Source organism: Procambarus clarkii, chromosome 7 (assembly GCF_040958095.1).
Source record: "Procambarus clarkii isolate CNS0578487 chromosome 7, FALCON_Pclarkii_2.0, whole genome shotgun sequence".
NCBI classification, from domain to species: Eukaryota; Metazoa; Arthropoda; class Malacostraca; order Decapoda; family Cambaridae; genus Procambarus; species Procambarus clarkii.
The window spans coordinates 49,859,462-49,878,254 of NC_091156.1; the positions used below are offsets into that span (position 1 = coordinate 49,859,462).

General features: G+C 41.5%; 1 protein-coding gene across 1 annotated transcript in view; it reads right to left on the reverse strand.

Moving 5' to 3' along the window:
- Positions 1 to 18,793, reverse strand: part of LOC138358222 (digestive cysteine proteinase 1-like) — a 161,710-nt gene that overhangs the window by 21,452 nt on the left and 121,465 nt on the right. Inside the window, exons 6-7 of the mRNA XM_069315806.1 lie at positions 12,323 to 12,466; positions 10,882 to 11,061 (exon numbers count right to left, since the gene is read on the reverse strand). Of these exons, the coding sequence (XP_069171907.1) occupies positions 10,882 to 11,061; positions 12,323 to 12,466 (324 nt within the window). The remainder of the gene's footprint in view (positions 1 to 10,881; positions 11,062 to 12,322; positions 12,467 to 18,793) is intronic.

Consider the following 18,793-nt stretch of genomic DNA (forward strand, 5'->3'; position numbering starts at 1 on the left):
TTGCATAGTAGGCTGAGAAGTGCGTTCTGGCTACTAGGTACGACATATATATATATATATATATATATATATATATATATATATATATATATATATATATATATATATATATATATATATACACACACAACCTTAGAACACCTTCCCACTCTAAGATGCGAACCCTAGCCAGCACAGAAGCCTTACAGCAACTGTAAGTTGCTGTTTCCAGTTGCTGTTAGGCTTCTGTGCTGGCTAGGGTTCGAATCTCCTGGTGGGAAAGTGTTCTAAGGTTGTATAATCTCTCCTGCGTGTTTAGGCAAGTTGTGCATATCTCTCTCTCTCTCTCTCTCTCTCTCATATATATATATATATATATATATATATATATATATATATATATATATATATATATATATATATATATATATATATATATATATATGGAAAAGTTCGTTTGTTCGTAATCGCTAATCTCCGAAAGTTCTTCACCGATTGCTTTGAAATTTTCACACTTTAAAATTTTCACAATAATAAGAGGATAGACTTGGAGAAAATAAACAGGGAACTTACACACATTCAATGGGATAATGTTCTAAGAATTAAAGATCCTACACAAGGAGTAGAAAAACTGACTTCTGAAGCATATGAAGTCTGTCTGAAACATGTTCCTTTGAGGAAAGCCAGAAAGAGGTCCAATGTAGAAAGAGAACGCAGACGACACTACAAAAGATAGAAGAAATTAACGGAAATGCTTAAGCAGACACGACTTTCCGTACAAAGAAGAAATAATTTAAAGAGGGAGATTGAAGAAATCGAACAGAGACTGAAACATTCTAATCAGACTGAAGAAAGGCAACTAGAACTTCTGTTCTAGTTGCAATTCAAGAAATAAAGAAAAACCCAAAATATTTCTTCACATATGCTAAATTAAAAGCAAGAACCACTCCCAATATTGGACCTATTCGTATTAGTGAAGGTTCATACACTGAGGACGACAAAGAAATTAGCGAAATCCTAAAAAAGCAGTATGACGACATGTTTAGCACTCCGATACACTGCACGAAAGTGGAAGATCTGGAAAATCTTTATGCGTGATATCCAAACACCTGTAAATATCACTGATATCAACATGAGCATAGCAGATTTTGAAAGAGAAATTGACAATATGGTCATGCACTCGGCCCTGGGTACAGACTCATGGAATTCAATATTTATAAAGAAATGCAAAGTGCCAGTTGCACAGGAGCTCAGTATAGTGTGGAGGAAGAGCTTGGGCACAAGGGAGATACCAGATGCGCTGAAAGCAACAGACATAGCCCCTCTATACAAGGGAGGGAGCAAAGCATTGGCAAAAATTTATAGACCAGTTGCACTAACGTCCCACATAATAAAAGTATTTTAGAGAGGGATCAGGAGTCAGGTCACTAGATTCATGGAAACAAATGACCTCCACAATCCAGGCCAACAAGGATACAGAACGAAAAGATCATGCCTCTCACAGCTACTTGACCACTACGACAAAATCACTGAGGCATTAGAAAAAAACAGAATGCAGATGTTGTATATTTAGACTTTGCAAAGGCATTCGACAAATGTGACCATGGAGTGATAGCACACAAGATGAGGTCAGTGGGTATAACTGGTAAAGTAGGACGCTGGATACTCAATTTCCTGTCGAACAGAACACAAAGGGTTCTGTGAATCAAATAAAATCGAGTCCGAGCGCAGTTAAAAGCTATGTACCTCAAGGTATAGTCCATGCGCCACTGCTGTTCCTTATTCTCATATCAGATATAGACAAAAATACAAGTCACAGCTTCGTATCATCATCTGCAGATGATACAAAAATCAGCATGAAAATTACCTCTGCTGAAGACATTGAAAAACAACAAACAGATATTAACAAAGCTTTCGACTGGGCAGCAGAAAATAACATGATGTTTAACAGTGATCAATTCCAGGTACTCATATACGGCCAAAATGAGATATGAAACATAATATAGGGTACAAAACACAATCGAATCTGTCCATAGTAGGAAAACAGCATGACAAGGATTTGGGAAAAATGATGTCCGACGACCTAACCTTTAGGGAGCATAACCAAGCAAATATTGCGTCAGCCAGAAAAATGAAAACATGGATTACGAGAACTTTCAAATCCAGAGATCCCATCACAATGGTTGTATTCTTCAAATCACTTGTGTTGTCCCGTCTTGAGTACTGCTCAGTACTCACTTTCCCCTTCAGAGCAGGAGAGATTGCAGAAATAGAGGGAATACGGAGAACATATACGGCAAGCATAGACGAGATAAAGCACCTAAATTATTGGAATCGTCTCAAAGTCCTCCAAATGTACTCACTAGAAAGAAGACGAGAGAGATACCAAATAATGTACACGTGGAAAATACTGGAGGGCCAGGTCCTAAATATACACAGTAAAATAACAACGTACTGGAGTGAACGATATGGAAGAAAATGCAGAACAGAACCAGTGAAGAGCAGCGGTGTCATAGGCACAATCAGAGAACACTGTATGAACATCAGAGGTCCACAGTTGTTCAACACACTCCCAGCTAGCATAAGAAATATTGCCAGAACAACAGTGGACCTCTTCAAGAGGAACCTAGATAGTTTATTCCAAAGAGTGCCGGACCAACTGGGCTGTACTGGCTATGTGGGGCTGCGGGCCGCTCCAAGCAACAGCCTGGTGGACCAAGCTCTCACAAGTCTAGCCTGGCCTCGGGCCGGGCTTGGGGAGTAAAAGATCTCCTAAAACCCTATCAACCAGGTAAGGTTCCATTCGTATCCGAGCGGGTTTTCATATACATACTATAGAGATGTCACGACTGTGACGTTAAAAAAAAAAACATGCTTTTTTCAGAAACACTGTTTTTTATTATGTGAGGGAAATCTTCGAAGCCTCTTTACCGATTGCTTTGAAATTTTGACACAACTTTGCATTCGAATAGGTGCGTCTTTTTATATATCTACAATATACATGCCTCACCTGTAACAGGAAAAAGACATGATTTGCTTTGAAAAATAGTGTCATCTGTTGGACATAAGAGCAACATACGCTGTAAACTCCAAAAGTTCTTAACCGATTGGTTTGAAATTTTGACACATATTTGCATTCGAATAGGAGCGTCTTTTTATATGCCTACAATATAGATGCCACTCCTGTGACAGGTAAAACCATGCGTTCTGAAAAACAGCGCCATCTGTTGCATATAATAGCAACATGCACGCTATACTAAATATGTCACACATTCCATTTCAATGTTTACGATTGCATTGATAAATTTTATTTTCATAGATTTCGATATATTTTATTTTTTATTGAACTGTTTTGTGTGACATTGTGTTGGAATTGAGCTGTGTTGTTTACCATACCATTCATTTCGTAATTATAAGTATAGATGCCACACCTGTGACAGGTAAAACTATGCCTGTCTTGAAAAACAGCGCTATCTGTTGCATGTAAGACCAACACACATGCTATACTAAATATGTTACAATGCTATTTTAATGTTTCTGATTGCTTTGATAAATTGAATTTTCATAGATTTTGATTTATTTTCATTTTGATTTAATTATTTTGTGTGAATTGCATTGGAATTGAGCTAAGTTTTTATCACATAGTTTATTTTTTCATATTTTCAATTCATTTTATAACTGTTTTTCTTATGTTTCAGTGATGGGGACATCAGATCACTTGATGTTCCCCATTTTCTGATGGGAACATCAGACCATTTGGGAAGGCATTGGACGAGGGAGTTGGAATGGTGGGGATGACGAGGGGACGGAAGTGAGAGATGGTTGGGAGGACGAGATGACAAGGGAAGTGGGTAATGGTGGGGGAGGACGAGGGGATGGGGGGAATGGAGAATGGTGGGGGAAGACAAAAGGACAGGGGAGTGGGGCATAGCGGAAAGCAAGAGGGGATGGTGGAGTGGGGAATGGTTGGGAGGCCGAGGAGACGGGTGAGGGGGAATGGTGGGGAGGACTGGGGAACAGTGAAGGTTGCTATGGCCGGGTACTGCTAGTAAATAAATATAAATGGAAATGTTCGTTTGTTCATAATCGCTAATCTCCGAAAGTTCTTCACCGATTGCTTTGAAATTTTCACACAACGTTCCATTCGCATCCGAGCGGGTTTTTATATACATTCTATATAAATATCATGTATGTGATGGAAAAAAACAATATTTTTTTAAAACGTGTTTTTCACGTGAGGGAAATATTCGAGACCTCTTTACCAATTGCTTTGAAATTTTTTAAACAACGTTGCATCCGAATAGGCGTGGGATTTTATATAACTACTATATACATGCCTCACCAAGAAAAAACATGTTTTTTTTTTTTTTAAGCTGTGCCATCTGTTGGATGTAAGAGCAACACACACTGTAATCTCTGAAAGTTCTTCACCAATTGCTTTTAAATTTTGATACAACATTCCATTCGAATACTCATGTTTTTATATATCTACTATATAGATGCCACACTTGTGACAGGTAAAATTTTTTTTTTTTTTTAAACAGCGCCATCTGTTGCACATAAGACCAACACACGCTATACTAAATATGTTACGATTTCATTTCAATGTTTCCCATTTCTTTGATAAATTTAATTTTCATAGATTTCGATTTTTTTTTCATTTTGATTTAATTATTTTTGTGAGACATTGCGTTGGAATTGAGTTGTGTTGTTTACCATACAGTTCATTTCGTGAATATAATTTTTTTTTTCATTTCGTTTTTTTATCTTTTTTTTTTTATATATCAGTGATCAGAACGTCTGGGGCCAGATTCACAAAGAAGTTACGCAAGTACTTACGAACACGGACATCTTTCCTCAATCTTTGATGGCTTTGATTACATTTATTAAACAGTTTACAAGAATGAAAACCTGCCAATCAACTGTTGTTATTGTTATAAACATCATCCTGGTGGTTCGAAGCTCCTTAACTGTTTAATGACTGTAAACAAAACCACCAAAGACTAACAAAAGATGTTCAGGTTCGTCAGTGTTTGCGTAACTTCTTTATGAATCTAGCCCCAGATCATTAAATGTTCCCAATTTTCTGATGGGAACATCAGATCAATTGATTGTCAGACGAGGGAGTGGGAAATGGTTGGAAGGACGAGGGGATGGGAGTGGGGGATTGTGGGGAGGATGAGGGGACAGGGGAATAGAGAATGGTGAGGAGGACAAGGGGACAGGGAAGTGGGTGATAGTGGGGAGGACGAGGGGACAGTGGAGTGAGGAATGATTAGGATGGCGAGGGGATGCTGGAGTGGAGAATGATGGGGAGGAAAAAGGGACGAGGGAGTAAGGAATGGTTGGGAGGACGAGGGAATAGGGGAGGGGGGGAATGGTGGGAAGGACTAGGAGACAGGTTGAAGGTTGCTGTGGCTCAGCAAAATCACGCGTTGCTGAGCCACAGCAACGAGTGACCAGGTACAACAAGTATATATATATATTAATATATTTTGGTAGCAGTCTTTCTCTCCGGGTAGTCGGTGTCAGCGTTAAAGCACATCCCAATGTTTGTCTCCTTATTATATACTGCATAATGAAAGGAAGTCATGGAAAGGAACGGCAGTTATCCTCATGCAGCAAATACTAAGGGGACCAACATGCCATAACGCTGACAGCGACTCCCCGGAGAGATACAAACGGAGTATTGTGAACTCTTACGTCGACCGAGATTTAACTGATCAATCAAAAATGGATGTAAATTATACAAACTAGAAGGTTCAATAATTTTTCAATTCAAAATTCCAACACAAATTGTGTTGGATTCCCCATTGCCATTCCAAAGTCTGTAAATAATACTCATTATTATAAGTAAATTTACATCCTTTAACACACAGTATATCAAGATTGACAATAATATCAGCAAACAGAGGAAATATTTGGTTCATTAATTCATGAACAAGGTAATCAAGAATATCATCAACAGGTACCTTTGTAAACAAAGAACAAACGTCAAAACTGATTAACTTGACAGCAAGATTGGTTAGAACAATATGCAATTAATGTTTCCCAAATGAGAAGTCATTTGGTGTAATGAGAAGATGAAATAATTCCTAACAATGGAAACAGGATTTTTGTGAGCCATTTAGAAAGCTTGTAAGAAATGGATCTCACAGAAATGATGATAGGCCTCATGTGACAGGCTTATGAGTCTTGACAAGTTCCATAGAGATATGGTAATGAAGGAGATGAGGTAGAAAATTTAATTAAGCATATTGATTAAGAAGATATTTATGGTTTCTTAAAAACTTCTTCAAGTTGCTATTGAAGGACTTGATGATGTCATTAAGAGGATTTCTCCTGAGTTTGGTGAATGTAGAAGAATCTTGAAGGAGAGATCATTCATTTTGGAAATATATTCCTTCTTGTTTAAAATAACAACTTTGTGTGTCAGTGATCACAGCGAGGTAAGGTCAAAGATTAAAACAGCCTTAGCCCGTCCAAGCCATTGCTACAGCCAATAAGACACAACGGGTGATCTTGGAGTTCACGTTCTTAGAAACAATGAGATTTACATTTAATCTGATTATACCCTCCTTGGGATGGTGGGTGTGGTGGGTGTGGCTGTGGCCGGCTGGAGGGTAGTCGTGTGGAAGCAGCGGCCCTATCAAGTACTCCTCCATATCTGCCTGTGGCAGCGACGAAGAGAACCCAACTAAATGGCTGGCACCCGATGTGATCTTGTTGACTCAAGTCGAGTCTGCAGTATGTGGGAGTATTGTATGGGAGACTAACCTGGTGTGGAGCGTTGTAGTGATGATTCGGAGTTATGGACTTAGGTTGAGGTTACGAATTGTAGATGGTGACCAGATAGGTCTAGTATTTATTGGTACGGGTAGCCAATTTAACCAAGTTGGATATGTTAAATTGTTAATTAATGTCAGTCTATTTTATATAATTAAATTGGAAAAACTGACGGCCATTAATCACCTATCGTATGTTCTCATGTGTGAGTTCCAGTTCAAACCTATTGGTACGCCTCAAGGGCCTGGGTGAAGAAAAATAGATTTTTGGCAGTAAACTATTCATGAGGTAAGTGAGATATAGTTGGGTAAATGTTGTGTTCAGATTAAATCTGGGGTCAAAGTTCATGATAAATTTGGTGGCAGGTTTTGGAACACTATAGGAGTGCAAGGAAGTGTGTTACTGGTTAAGTTGATGGGGGTGAGTTACTGGTTGACTGTTAGACGAGTGGTTCACGTCAGGTTAGTGGTGAGAACAGTGGTTACTAGAGTAAGGAAGGGTAGGTCAGGTGGGACCATGTCAAAGGGTTCACAGTTAATTACAGGGACTAGGCCATAGTGGGGCATACATGGTTTTACTTTTTTGTTTATAGATTCCTGCAACGAGAGACGTCTGAGAAGAATGAAAATATCATTAATCAATAAACGTAAAGTGCAGTGTACGTATCGCGAATTACAGCGAGTGGTTAGGCAAATTATCGTGGTAAAGGAAGGCCGAGTGGGCCGCACCATGGGGCTTGTTATATATCATTGGTGTGGCGGTAATATGGAGAACTCATTACTAAAGTGAAATCAAGCGTGAATACTACAAAAGTTCAAGAAAATTAAATTTAATGCAGAATGTAATTTAAATGTTTCAAAGCAAATAAAGAAATAACTAAATATTTAAGCGAAATATTTAAGCAGTCCACCTGTTACCAGTGATTTGTTATACAACATGGAGAGTGGCAGGCACAGTGCTTCTGCTCCTTCCTTTAGTATCCATGGTGATATTCCATCCGGGCCTAGAGTCACATCCAACTCTAGCACTTACATCCCAATTACATCCTTATATCCCCAATGGTAATCGTAAACTCCTCTAGTGGTGCCTGGTTGACCATTCCTTCTCTTATCTCTGGAAAGTCTCCTTGCTCTGATTTGAAGACCTCCTGAAACTTTTTAATGAGTTACTCGCACTCTTTCTTGTCGTTTGTAGTGAATCTGTCTACCCCTATCCTCAGTTTCATTACCTGTTCCTTCACTGTTGTTTTTCTCCGGATATGGCTGTGCAGCAATTTAGGTTGAGTCTTTGCCTTGCTTGCTTGCTATGTCGTTTTTGTATTGCCCTTCTTCCTCTCTTCTCACCCTGACGTATTCATTCTTGGCACTCCTGTATCTTTCTCTGCTCTCAAGTGTCCTGTTATTTCTATAGTTTCTCCACGCCCTTTTACTTAGCTGCTTTGCTAGCTTACATCTCTGATTTAACCATGGGTTTCTTATCTGCAATTAATTTATTTCCTTTTGGAACGGGACAAACTTGTCTGCTGCCTCCTTACACTTCTGTGTGATGTATTCCATCATGTCTTGGGTAGTCTTTCCCCTGAGCTCTGTTTCCCATGTTATATCTATTACAAATTTTCTTATCTCCACATAGATTCCCTTGCGGAATGCCAGCATTTGGTTTTCAGGACACATCCTAGAGTACATTAACTCAGTATTTGGTTTTCAGGTCACATCCTACAGTACATTAACCCTTCTTCGACCAGATACTCAAACATCAGTACACCGTGATCGCTCATTCCTACTGGGGCCTCGAAATCAATTTCTCTTATGTCGGAGTCATTCAGAGTGAAGACTAGGTCGAATCTCGCTGGTTCATCGTTTCCCCTCATTCTCGTGTGTTCCCTGATATGGTGGCTTAAAAAGATTTTTGTCGCCACCTCCAGTAGTTTAGCTCTCCATGTTTCCTCACCTCCATGCGGTGCCTTGTTCTCCCAGACTATCCTTCTGTGATTGAAGTCCCCCACGATGTGGTGTATGATGGAGTGTGTGATGGAGTAGAGTGTGTTCCTCGTGTGTGATGGAGTAGAGTGTGTTCCTCGTGTGTGATGGAGTAGAGTGTGTTCCTCGTGTGTGATGGAGTAGAGTGTGTTCCTCGTGTGTGATGGAGTAGAGTGTGTTCCTCGTGTGTGATGGAGTAGAGTGTGTTCCTCGTGTGTGACGGAGTAGAGTGTGTTCCTCGTGTGTGATGGAGTAGAGTGTGTTCCTCGTGTGTGATGGAGTAGAGTGTGTTCCTCGTGTGTGACGGAGTAGAGTGTGTTCCTCGTCTGTGATGGAGTAGAGTGTGTTCCTCGTGTGTGACGGAGTAGAGTGTGTTCCTCGTGTGTGATGGAGTAGAGTGTGTTCCTCGTGTGTGATGGAGTAGAGTGTGTTCCTCGTGTGTGATGGAGTAGAGTGTGTTCCTCGTGTGTGATGGAGTAGAGTGTGTTCCTCGTGTGTGACGGAGTAGAGTGTGTTCCTCGTGTGTGATGGAGTAGAGTGTGTTCCTCGTGTGTGATGGAGTAGAGTGTGTTCCTCGTGTGTGATGGAGAAGAGTGTGTTCCTCGTGTGTGACGGAGTAGAGTGTGTGATGGGTTAGAGTGTTTTCCTCGTGTGTGATGAAGTAGCACGTGTTGGTGTGGTAGTACTGAGGTACGTGTTGGTGTGGTAATACTGTGGCACGTGTTGGTGTGGTAGTACTGAGGCACGTGTTGGTGTGGTAGTGCTGTGGCACGTGTTGGTGTGGTAGTGTTGTGGCACGTGTTGGTGTGGTAGTGTTGTGGCATGTGTTGGTGTGGTAGTGTTGTGGCACGTGTTGGTGTGGTAGTGTTGTGGCACGTGTTGGTGTGGTAGTACTGTGGCACGTGTTGGTGTGGTAGTACTGTGGCACGTGTTGGTGTGGTAGTGTTGTGGCACGTGTTGGTGTGGTAGTACTGTGGCACGTGTTGCTATAAACAAACACTATACTCATAAGTGTGTCTATACTCATAGCTTAACCTTCTTAGCTCTTGAACTAGTTTTGATGTTTTTCTCCTTAGATGACTATACAACAGCTCTTGATGGGCCTTAGCTTCAGGTGCAGTGTTGCTCTCGTTGCCTTCACTCATGACTTGAATATATTGACTTCTGCCTCGATCAGAGTCCCTGTAATGTGTTCTCGTCTTAGTTCTCTGCTTCTTTTTCCATACTTTTTGGTGCTCTCCTTCGCTTTCCTGCTTCCCCATGGAATTAGTTGGTTACTTTGCTATCCTCGCCCATCGTCGTCTTGTGCTGAATGAGCTTGTTCGTGGCATCTTCACATTCCGAGCAATGAATTCCATCATCAAATGTGTTTTTTCATTTTTAATTTCGTCTCTCATTAGACTTCACTGAAACCTCCATCACCTTACTACGTCTGTAACTCTAATTTATGGAGTCCCTATGTCTATAACTCTCATCTTCCTCAACGGATTACTTGGTCTAACCAACTCCTTTGACTCATTATGTGCAAAAAAATGTTAAAGCAGTTGTTTAGGGTCATCGTATACTCTATATTTTTAACATCTTCCCCATTTTCTAAAACATCTGCTCAAGTGGTGCTAGTGGGTCATCTCTCCTTTTCCCTGTTGACTCTTTAATATGTTACTTCAAGAAGTGTTTATACGTAGTATTGCTCTCTATCTCACATCTTCCAGCGGGAGTCTCTAATTATCCACTCAATTTCCCTGGGATAAAAATCCAAAAGCATTTAAATCATAGCCCTCACTTTCACTATCACTGCGTCTGCCTTTTCCAATACCTTTCACCATGTTTCGATGAGTTAGTCGTATTTGTTGTAAATAAGGATGTTGAATCTAACAGAATAAATCATAAAACAAAAAATCAACTTACATGTCAAGGAAGCCGCAAAATTTTCTTTGGAATGGCTATATTAATTTGGTCAACGTAATAAAATAAATAATTTGTCTTGCGCGTGGACGGTTAATGTAAAAGATTATCAAATAAATAGTTGCGGAAAAGGCAATCCGCTTATATGCGAGAGTAAATATTTATTGAAGGAGTAAACTTACAGAGAAGTTAGGCCACTGCCAACCCTTTGGTACTCAGATAAAATACTTACTGCAGAAAAGGCCCAACACGAGCCACATTGTAACTGGTTCTTGACAGTAGTGACGGACCCATTGGTGCGCCAGTCCACAGTGGCTGGCGGAGTGGTCGTTGTGGCGGTGACCAGCACGGTGTTACTCTGGGAAGACGTGGCCTTGTATCCGTTCTTCGCAGCTCGGAACTGTTCAATTGTCTGCCATATATAGACAAGGATTTGGGATGTTTAGATTTGGGATGAGCAAATATGTTTATTTCTATTATTTATGTTTTACAATTATGATGCACAATGTATGCAAATCTTATAAACCGAATATAACAACATTTATTATGTTGGATTTAGAACTCGGGTCAAGTACTGAAACAGGTTTGGTTATTTTTTTAAATGTAAAGGAGTTTTTTACATTCTTCTAAAGCCAATAGCACGCATTGCGTTTCGGGTAGGTCCTTAATCGTAATTTCCCCCCGTAATACGGCCCGTCAAATCCTTTTGCAACCAAGTACCCATTCACTGCTGGGTGAACAGAGGAGTACAGTTAAGGACTGGCACCTAGCCACTCCTCCCCAACCAGGATATGAACTCAGGACAAATTGCTCACGAAGCGCCAGGCGAATGTGTTACCATTGGTAACAGGGGAGACCATAATAAAGGATCGGTGCTCAGAAGTAAAGGAAATTTAGGATCAGAAAGCCTTCGTACCATTCTTCCCAATATTACAGTCCAGGTCATCTTGCCAGACGAGTGTACTAACTCCTACACCACAGTCCAGGTCATCTTGCCGGACGAGTGTACTAACTCCTACACCACAGTCCAGGTCATCTTGCCGGACGAGTGTACTAACTCCTACACCACAGTCCAGGTCATCTTGCCGGACAAGTACAATAACCCCTACACCACAGTCCAGGTCATCTTGCCGGAGGAGTGTACTAACCCCTACACCACAGTCCAGGTCATCTTGCCGGAGGAGTGTACTAACCCCTACACCACAGTCCAGGTCATCTTGCCGGTGGAGTGTACTAACCCCTACACCACAGTCCAGGTCATCTTGCCGGCCAAGTATACTAACCCCTACACCACAGTCCAGGTCATCTTGCCGGACAAGTATACTAACCCCTACACCACAGTCCAGGTCATCTTGCCGGACAAGTACAATAACCCCTACACCACAGTCCAGGTCATCTTGCCGGAGAAGTGTATTAACTCCTACACCACAGTCCAGGTCATCTTGCCGGACGAGTGTGCTAACTCCTACACCACAGTCCAGGTCATCTTGCCGGACGAGTGTGCTAACTCCTACACCACACGTTTGGAAATTCACATAAGTGTGAAATTTCACAAAATATATCAAGAAATTAAATAATATTACACTGCGGCTTACACCGAATAACTTTCCGGTTCCAGTCGTTAATTCCGAGTCAAAATTGCAACATAATAATAACATACCACAGAGACTGACCATGTCAGTAAAATCGTTCACCCCCATGTTGAAAGTAGAGTTCTTCTTCTGCTCATGATCTTTGATGATCTGGAGATTAGCCTCGAACGCGTTCCTGCGACTTGCTTCTTCTGTTGAGTTCTTGAATTCCCGCTTATATTTACCCTGAGGAAATACACAAACACTTGTATTAAAGCGGCATTCTTAGTACTTAATACACTGCATTATTCCTCAGTGGACACAGGTACATGCTCTACATCTTCATCATTCCACTAAGAAACAAACACTCGTATATCTAATGATTAAACTTATATACCACAGATCTACAAGAGATTTTATTGGTTTTTAATTGAGTCAAAATAATCAAAGAAACCAATTGTGATATTATATGATGTTTATTATTTTTACCATTGGAAAACAACTTTATCATTACCTTATTTAATTTTAATTTATGGCAGTTGGTTCAAAACAATTATTTGATACTCATCTGTATTTTACTGTTAATGGTCCTAAATAAAAAAGAGGAGAAATATATATATATAAATAATAACATAAGAACATATGAATAAAGGTAACTACAGAAGGACTATTGGCTCATACGAGGCAGCTCAAATTTATAAACACCCAATCCCACTCATAAATATGTCTAACCCTCGCTTGAAATAATCAAGGGACCCCACCTCCACCACGATACGCGGTAATTGCTTCCACAAATCAAAAAACCTTGTTGCCAAACCAGAATTTACCCAGGTCCATCCTAAATCTAAACTTTAGATTTAGATCCACTTTCTAAAATCCACTTTCAAAATATTAGCAAGTTCCCTCCCTATTTCTAGTGCAAAAGAAGACTATGGTAAAGGGTCATCACAATGTTGCAGCCGCCTTCTTTAGGAACTTTCGGTCGTGTCAGGGCCTGAGGCTTTCATTATATCCAGCTCCTCTAATTGTTTTTTAACTTCCTCTGGTGTTACTTCTATTTCAATCAAACATTTTTTCTATCAGTACCTGTTCTATTAGAAGCGGTATGTGTGGGACAGTTCGGATTGTATCATAAAAACTTGATGGAAGCTTTAATTGAGTTGTTCAAACATTTGCTGATCATTCTTCGTGTAGCCTTATCCTCTTCTTTCGAGTAGCCCGATCACTTGTTCATTTACCGACAACGTCCTCCTCATGTGGCTATATAGTAGTTTTGGCTGATCCTTGGTGTTACGGTATCGCCACCTACGTACTACGGCCAGTCTACGTACTCTCAGCTCTGTCCTGGAAGAAGACTAAGTAAGCCACCGTCGATCTGCGCAGTGTGTTAGCTGCTAAACTTCGCAGTGTTGATGGAGATCGGCTTACCCGGGATTGGCTTAGGAGAGTCACGGACGACAGTGAGGTGCCTATCGTGAAGTGCTTCTAGCAGGTTACTAGAGGCTTCTGCCAGGGGTTAGCTACCCCTGTATATGGTTGTCTTGCGACCCTGATCAGCGTGTTGCTGAAGTCCTCTGCCAGCGAATTGCTGGAGAGCGAAAGTGGGGTGTAGGCACCACGTGATACTGTGTCGGTGGACTGGCCCACGTTAAAGGTTTACTCGCCAGTGTTTATCAGTACACGTGCACAAGGTACTGGACGGTGGAAAAACTGGAGATGGTGTACACTGCCAACGCAGTAGTGTCCTGCGTGAACGTGACACTAATGTATACACGTGTAGTTATAATCTATTTAATCAAATATATATTTTTAATGGTGAAAGTGTAAATATATTGGTGAAGGGAGCTGTGTATTGTTCATTCCCCCTTCCCCTCCTTTCTCTTTATTGCACTATACAACCAGTTCTTGAAAGCATACTACCGACTTTCGGATACTATAAATTACAATAAATAGGTTACGACATCAAGAACCCGGTTACTGGTCCCAAGTGGCCGTAACACTTGGCCTTGGTTGCTGTGTCATTCTTATACTGCTTTTCTGCTGCTCTGAGTTCCTGCGTATTCATTCCTCTCTCATGCATATATGTTGTGGTTCTCCTCTTTTTAGTGCTCCCTATATTTTTGGCAAGCTCTTTTACTTTTTGCGTCTAAGCATTCTATTAAACCATAGGCATTTTTTCTCTTGGATCCTTTCTCCTTTAATGGTGGCATAAATTTTCTTAAGACGTCTTTTCATCGCCTAGTTATGAAGTCCGCCATGCCTTGTGGTGGTCATAATTCTCATGGTATTCTCTCTAAAAAATTCTATTATCTTTTGGTACTCGCCCTTATGAAGAGCGAGTTTCCCACTCCCCTCTTCTCTTCCTCTAACCACAGCTTTCATAACAATTACATAATCAAAGATGAGTGCGTAATGGTCACTGGCCTCCAGCGGCACTTCCTGCTCAATGTCCACTTAGCTCTCTGTTAAGTGTTTGTACTTACCTAGTTGTACTTATCTAGTTGTGCTTGCGGGGGTTGAGCTCTGGCTCTCGACGCCTCTCAACTGTCAATCAACTGGTGTACAGGTTCCTGAGCCTATTAAGCTCTATCATATCTATACTTGAAACTGTGTATGGAATCTGCCTCCACTACATCACTGACTAATGTATTCCATTTGTCTACTACTCTGACACTGAAAACAATCTTTCTAATGTTCTCTATGGTTCATTTGGGCACTCAATTTCCACCTGTGTCCCCTAGTGCGTGTGCCCCTTGTGTTAAACAATCTGTCTTTACCTACCCTATCAATTCCTCTGAGAATCTTTTATGTGGTAATCATATCCCCTGTAACTCTTCTGTCTCCCAGTGACGTGAGGTTTAATTCCCGTAGTCTCTCCTCGTAGCTCATACCCCTCATTTCGGACACTAGTCTGGTTGTAAACCTTTGAACCTTTTCCAGTTTAATCCTATGCTTGACTAGATATGGACTCCATGATGGAGCCGCATTCTCCAGGATTGGTCTAACATATGTGGAACACAAAGTTATGAAAGATTCCTTACACAAGTTTCTAAAGGCCGTTCTTATGTTAGCCAGCCTAGCATATGCCGCTGATGTTATCCTCTTGATATTGACTTCAGGGGCCAGGACTGGCGTGATATCAACCCCCAGGTCACTCTCTCTCTCTCTGTCTCTCTCTCTCTCTCTCTCTCTCTCTCTCTCTCTCTCTCTCTCTCTCTCTCTCTCTCTCTCTCTCTCTCTCTCTCTCTTTCTCTTTCTCTCTCTCTCTCTCTCTCTCTCTCTCTCTCTCTCTCTCTCTCTCTCTCTCTCTCTCTCTTTCTCTCTGAGACTCTTGGAGTACTTCAACTTCCAAATGATACCTTGTATCTGGTCTCCTGCTCCCTACACCTATCTTCATTACATTACATTTGCTTAGGTTAAACTAATAACGTTTTGTTCGACCATTCCTGCAGCTTGTCCAGGTCTTCATGAAGCCTCAAGCTGTCCTGCTCTGTCTTAATCCTTCTCATAGTTTTGGCGTCGTCAGCAAACATTAAGAGGAATGAGTCTGTACCCTCTGGGAGATCATTGTTCTTGAGTTTGTGTATGTGTGCGCATGAATGTACTCATCTAGCTGTCCTTGCTTTAATGATTTACTTGATTTTACTTAACATATATATCACAGCTGCATGTGATAGAAGTACCATGATGCATCTTATCTTTGTTATTGTATTAAAATTCTAGAATAAATATAATGTGCATCCTTCATACAGCTATGAAACAACATTTTCATTTTTTTAATATATGTTATTGGCATATATAAATATAATTTTAAACATTAAAACTGTATATTTTAAAATATAATGGGTCAAATATTATTACAAAATCATGTTTGGCCAAATCATATCAACAAAACTGATACAATATTTTAAACTTTTGAGAAAATCAATTACAGCAATGTTGTAACTTAATTGACCCATTTATTAAAGGACTCCCAGCTGCACGCCTTACCCCTGTACCACGACTGGCCCATTGACTAAGGGACTCCCAGCTGCACGCCTTACCACTGCACCACGAAGTTTTACCGATGATCTAATTCCCTGTACTTGGCTAACTTGTATCTTTCTCTGTGTGTCGCCGCGGCTCCTGCTTGGCCGGCAGAGAGGTTGATGTATGTGGTTGCCAGGGTGGATACGCAAGTATGTCCCACGTCAACTGTCTGCCACCCTTCCAAGGGCGCAGTGTGATTCCAACTGGTCGGCCGGGAAAGCTAACAGAATCACGGTTCAATAGATTGTGGGGCTCTCTGCTGGACACTGGGCTGAAGCAAGATTTCCCTTAATGATGTCACTGACTTTGTCGTGTCTAGAGTGCCAACCGCCGATTTTCCACAGTGCAGGCCATGCAATCCACATTCGTCAGCATCTGCTTCGTCGCAAATACACCTATGAACAGTATGGATAGGGGTAGCATGGCGGAGAGCGATTGCAATACGGAGCTCCTGTGGATCAAGACGTGTGCCTGTCGCAGACATAGGGACTGCCAAAAGGAAGTCCCCTGCATGGGGAGCCTGCACAGCTGTGAGGCGTGCACGATCACTGGGGGTTGTTGCTGCCTCCAGCAAAGCTGTGGATTCTTTTGTGGTTTCTTGCCAGAAAAAAACATCGGTAAGGCTTCGGTTAACCGAAACCATCCTGGTTTCGGTTAACCGAAACCAAGATAATCAAGAAACTAACAACAATATATTGAGTACCTATGGCAATTCCACGACCACGACCAAGAGACGGCTTCCTGAACCTTGCAGGAATCAACCTCACTGAGGACCAAGTCACTCTCTTAAATCTGGGTATAAACTGTCACGTTATATCCAGACCAAGTGAGATAGCCCGGAAAGTGGAGTTGGAGATCCTGTTGGACGACATATATGACCTCGAGACACAGAAGAAGGTCACAACCAAAGACACCTTACAAGCAGAACTTATTGCGGAAGGAGGAAAGAATCGAGGCAATTACAGAAGCACCATACTGTCCCCTGAGCTCAAAGCGGCAGCTAAGAGCCTTCGTGAGAACAAGGAGATAGTCGTCAGGAAGAGGTGACAAGTCGCCAATATACGTCATTCTTAAAAAAGACGAATATCTGGCGAAAATGAACCTCATACTCTCTGACCAAAATAAATTCCAAAAGGTAACGAAGGACACTACAGCCGAATTGAAGGCAAAGGTCAACAAATTGATCGAAACTGTGAACGCCAAGAAATCCGGACTCCACCTGCCAAAGATTATTGGGGAATATAAGCCTGGATATGCGTATGGAAATGTGAAGACACATAAGCCTGGAAACGCACTTCGGCCAATCATTAGCCAGATACCCACACCCACGTACAGACTGGCGAAGGGACTCAACGGCCTGCTGTCTCCTTATGTCCCTTGCGCCTTCAGCCTGAAGTCTCCAAAGGAATTTGTTGACTTACTGCGGGGAACACGGGCCACAGGGATAAGAGCCTCGTTGGACGTATAATCACTGTTCACCAAAGTACCTGTGGATGAAACAATCGGGATGATCGTGGACAGAGTGTATCGTGATCCGGCCTGTACTCCTCTTGACATACCAGAAAACATTCTAAGGAAACTACTCCAAGCTTGTACTAAAGAGGCACCCTTCTTGAGCCCGGATGGGCACATGTATAAGCAAGTAGATGGGGTCGCCATGGGTTTCCCCTAGGTGTCCTGTTTGCGAACTTCTACATGGGTACCATCGAACAAAAGGTTTTTGTCGACATGAACTTGAAACCGGCCATATACTGCAGGTATGTTGACGACATTTTTACACAGGTACCTGATGTCAGTCATCTGCAGGAGCTGAAGGAGGCATTTGAGCGGAATTCTGTGTTGCGTTTCACTTACGAGATAGAGAAGGGCGGGAAGCTGCCCTTTCTAGATGTAACAGTCATGGAAAGGAGCGAAGGTTTCCACACCGCAGTCTACACTAAGGAAACAAACATAGGAATGTGCCTAAATGCCAACAGTGACTGCCCAGACAGGTACAAGAGGAGTGTTGTTAACGCTTATGTCGACCGTGCTCTCAGCCACAGGTCAGGATGGAAGCAAGTCGATGAAGAACTCTGAAGGGTAAGGCAGGTCCTAGTCAACAATGGCTCCTCCAATGGTTTCGTTGAAAACATCATAAGAAGGTAGGTGAAACGCCATGCAACCTCTGAAGAGACAACTAACACAACACCTGTACCCCCTATAAGACTATTTTACAGGAACTTCTTTTCCACAGCTCATAAAACGGAGGAAAGGGTCCTGAAAGATATTGTTAATAGAAACGTTATCCCTACAGGCAAAAATCAGAAGATACAATTGACGATCTACTATAAAACCAAGAAAACGGCCAACCTACTCATGAGAAACTCTCCAGACACAAAGCAAAACGCTTTAAGAGAAACCAATGTCGTCTATGCCTTCAAATGCCCACTTGGGGACTGTAAGCCTCAAAGAATTTAGTATATAGGCAAGACAACATCTCTTTCCAGGCGATTAACGATGCATAAACAACAGGGCTCCATTAAGGAACATATAATCTCTTCCCAT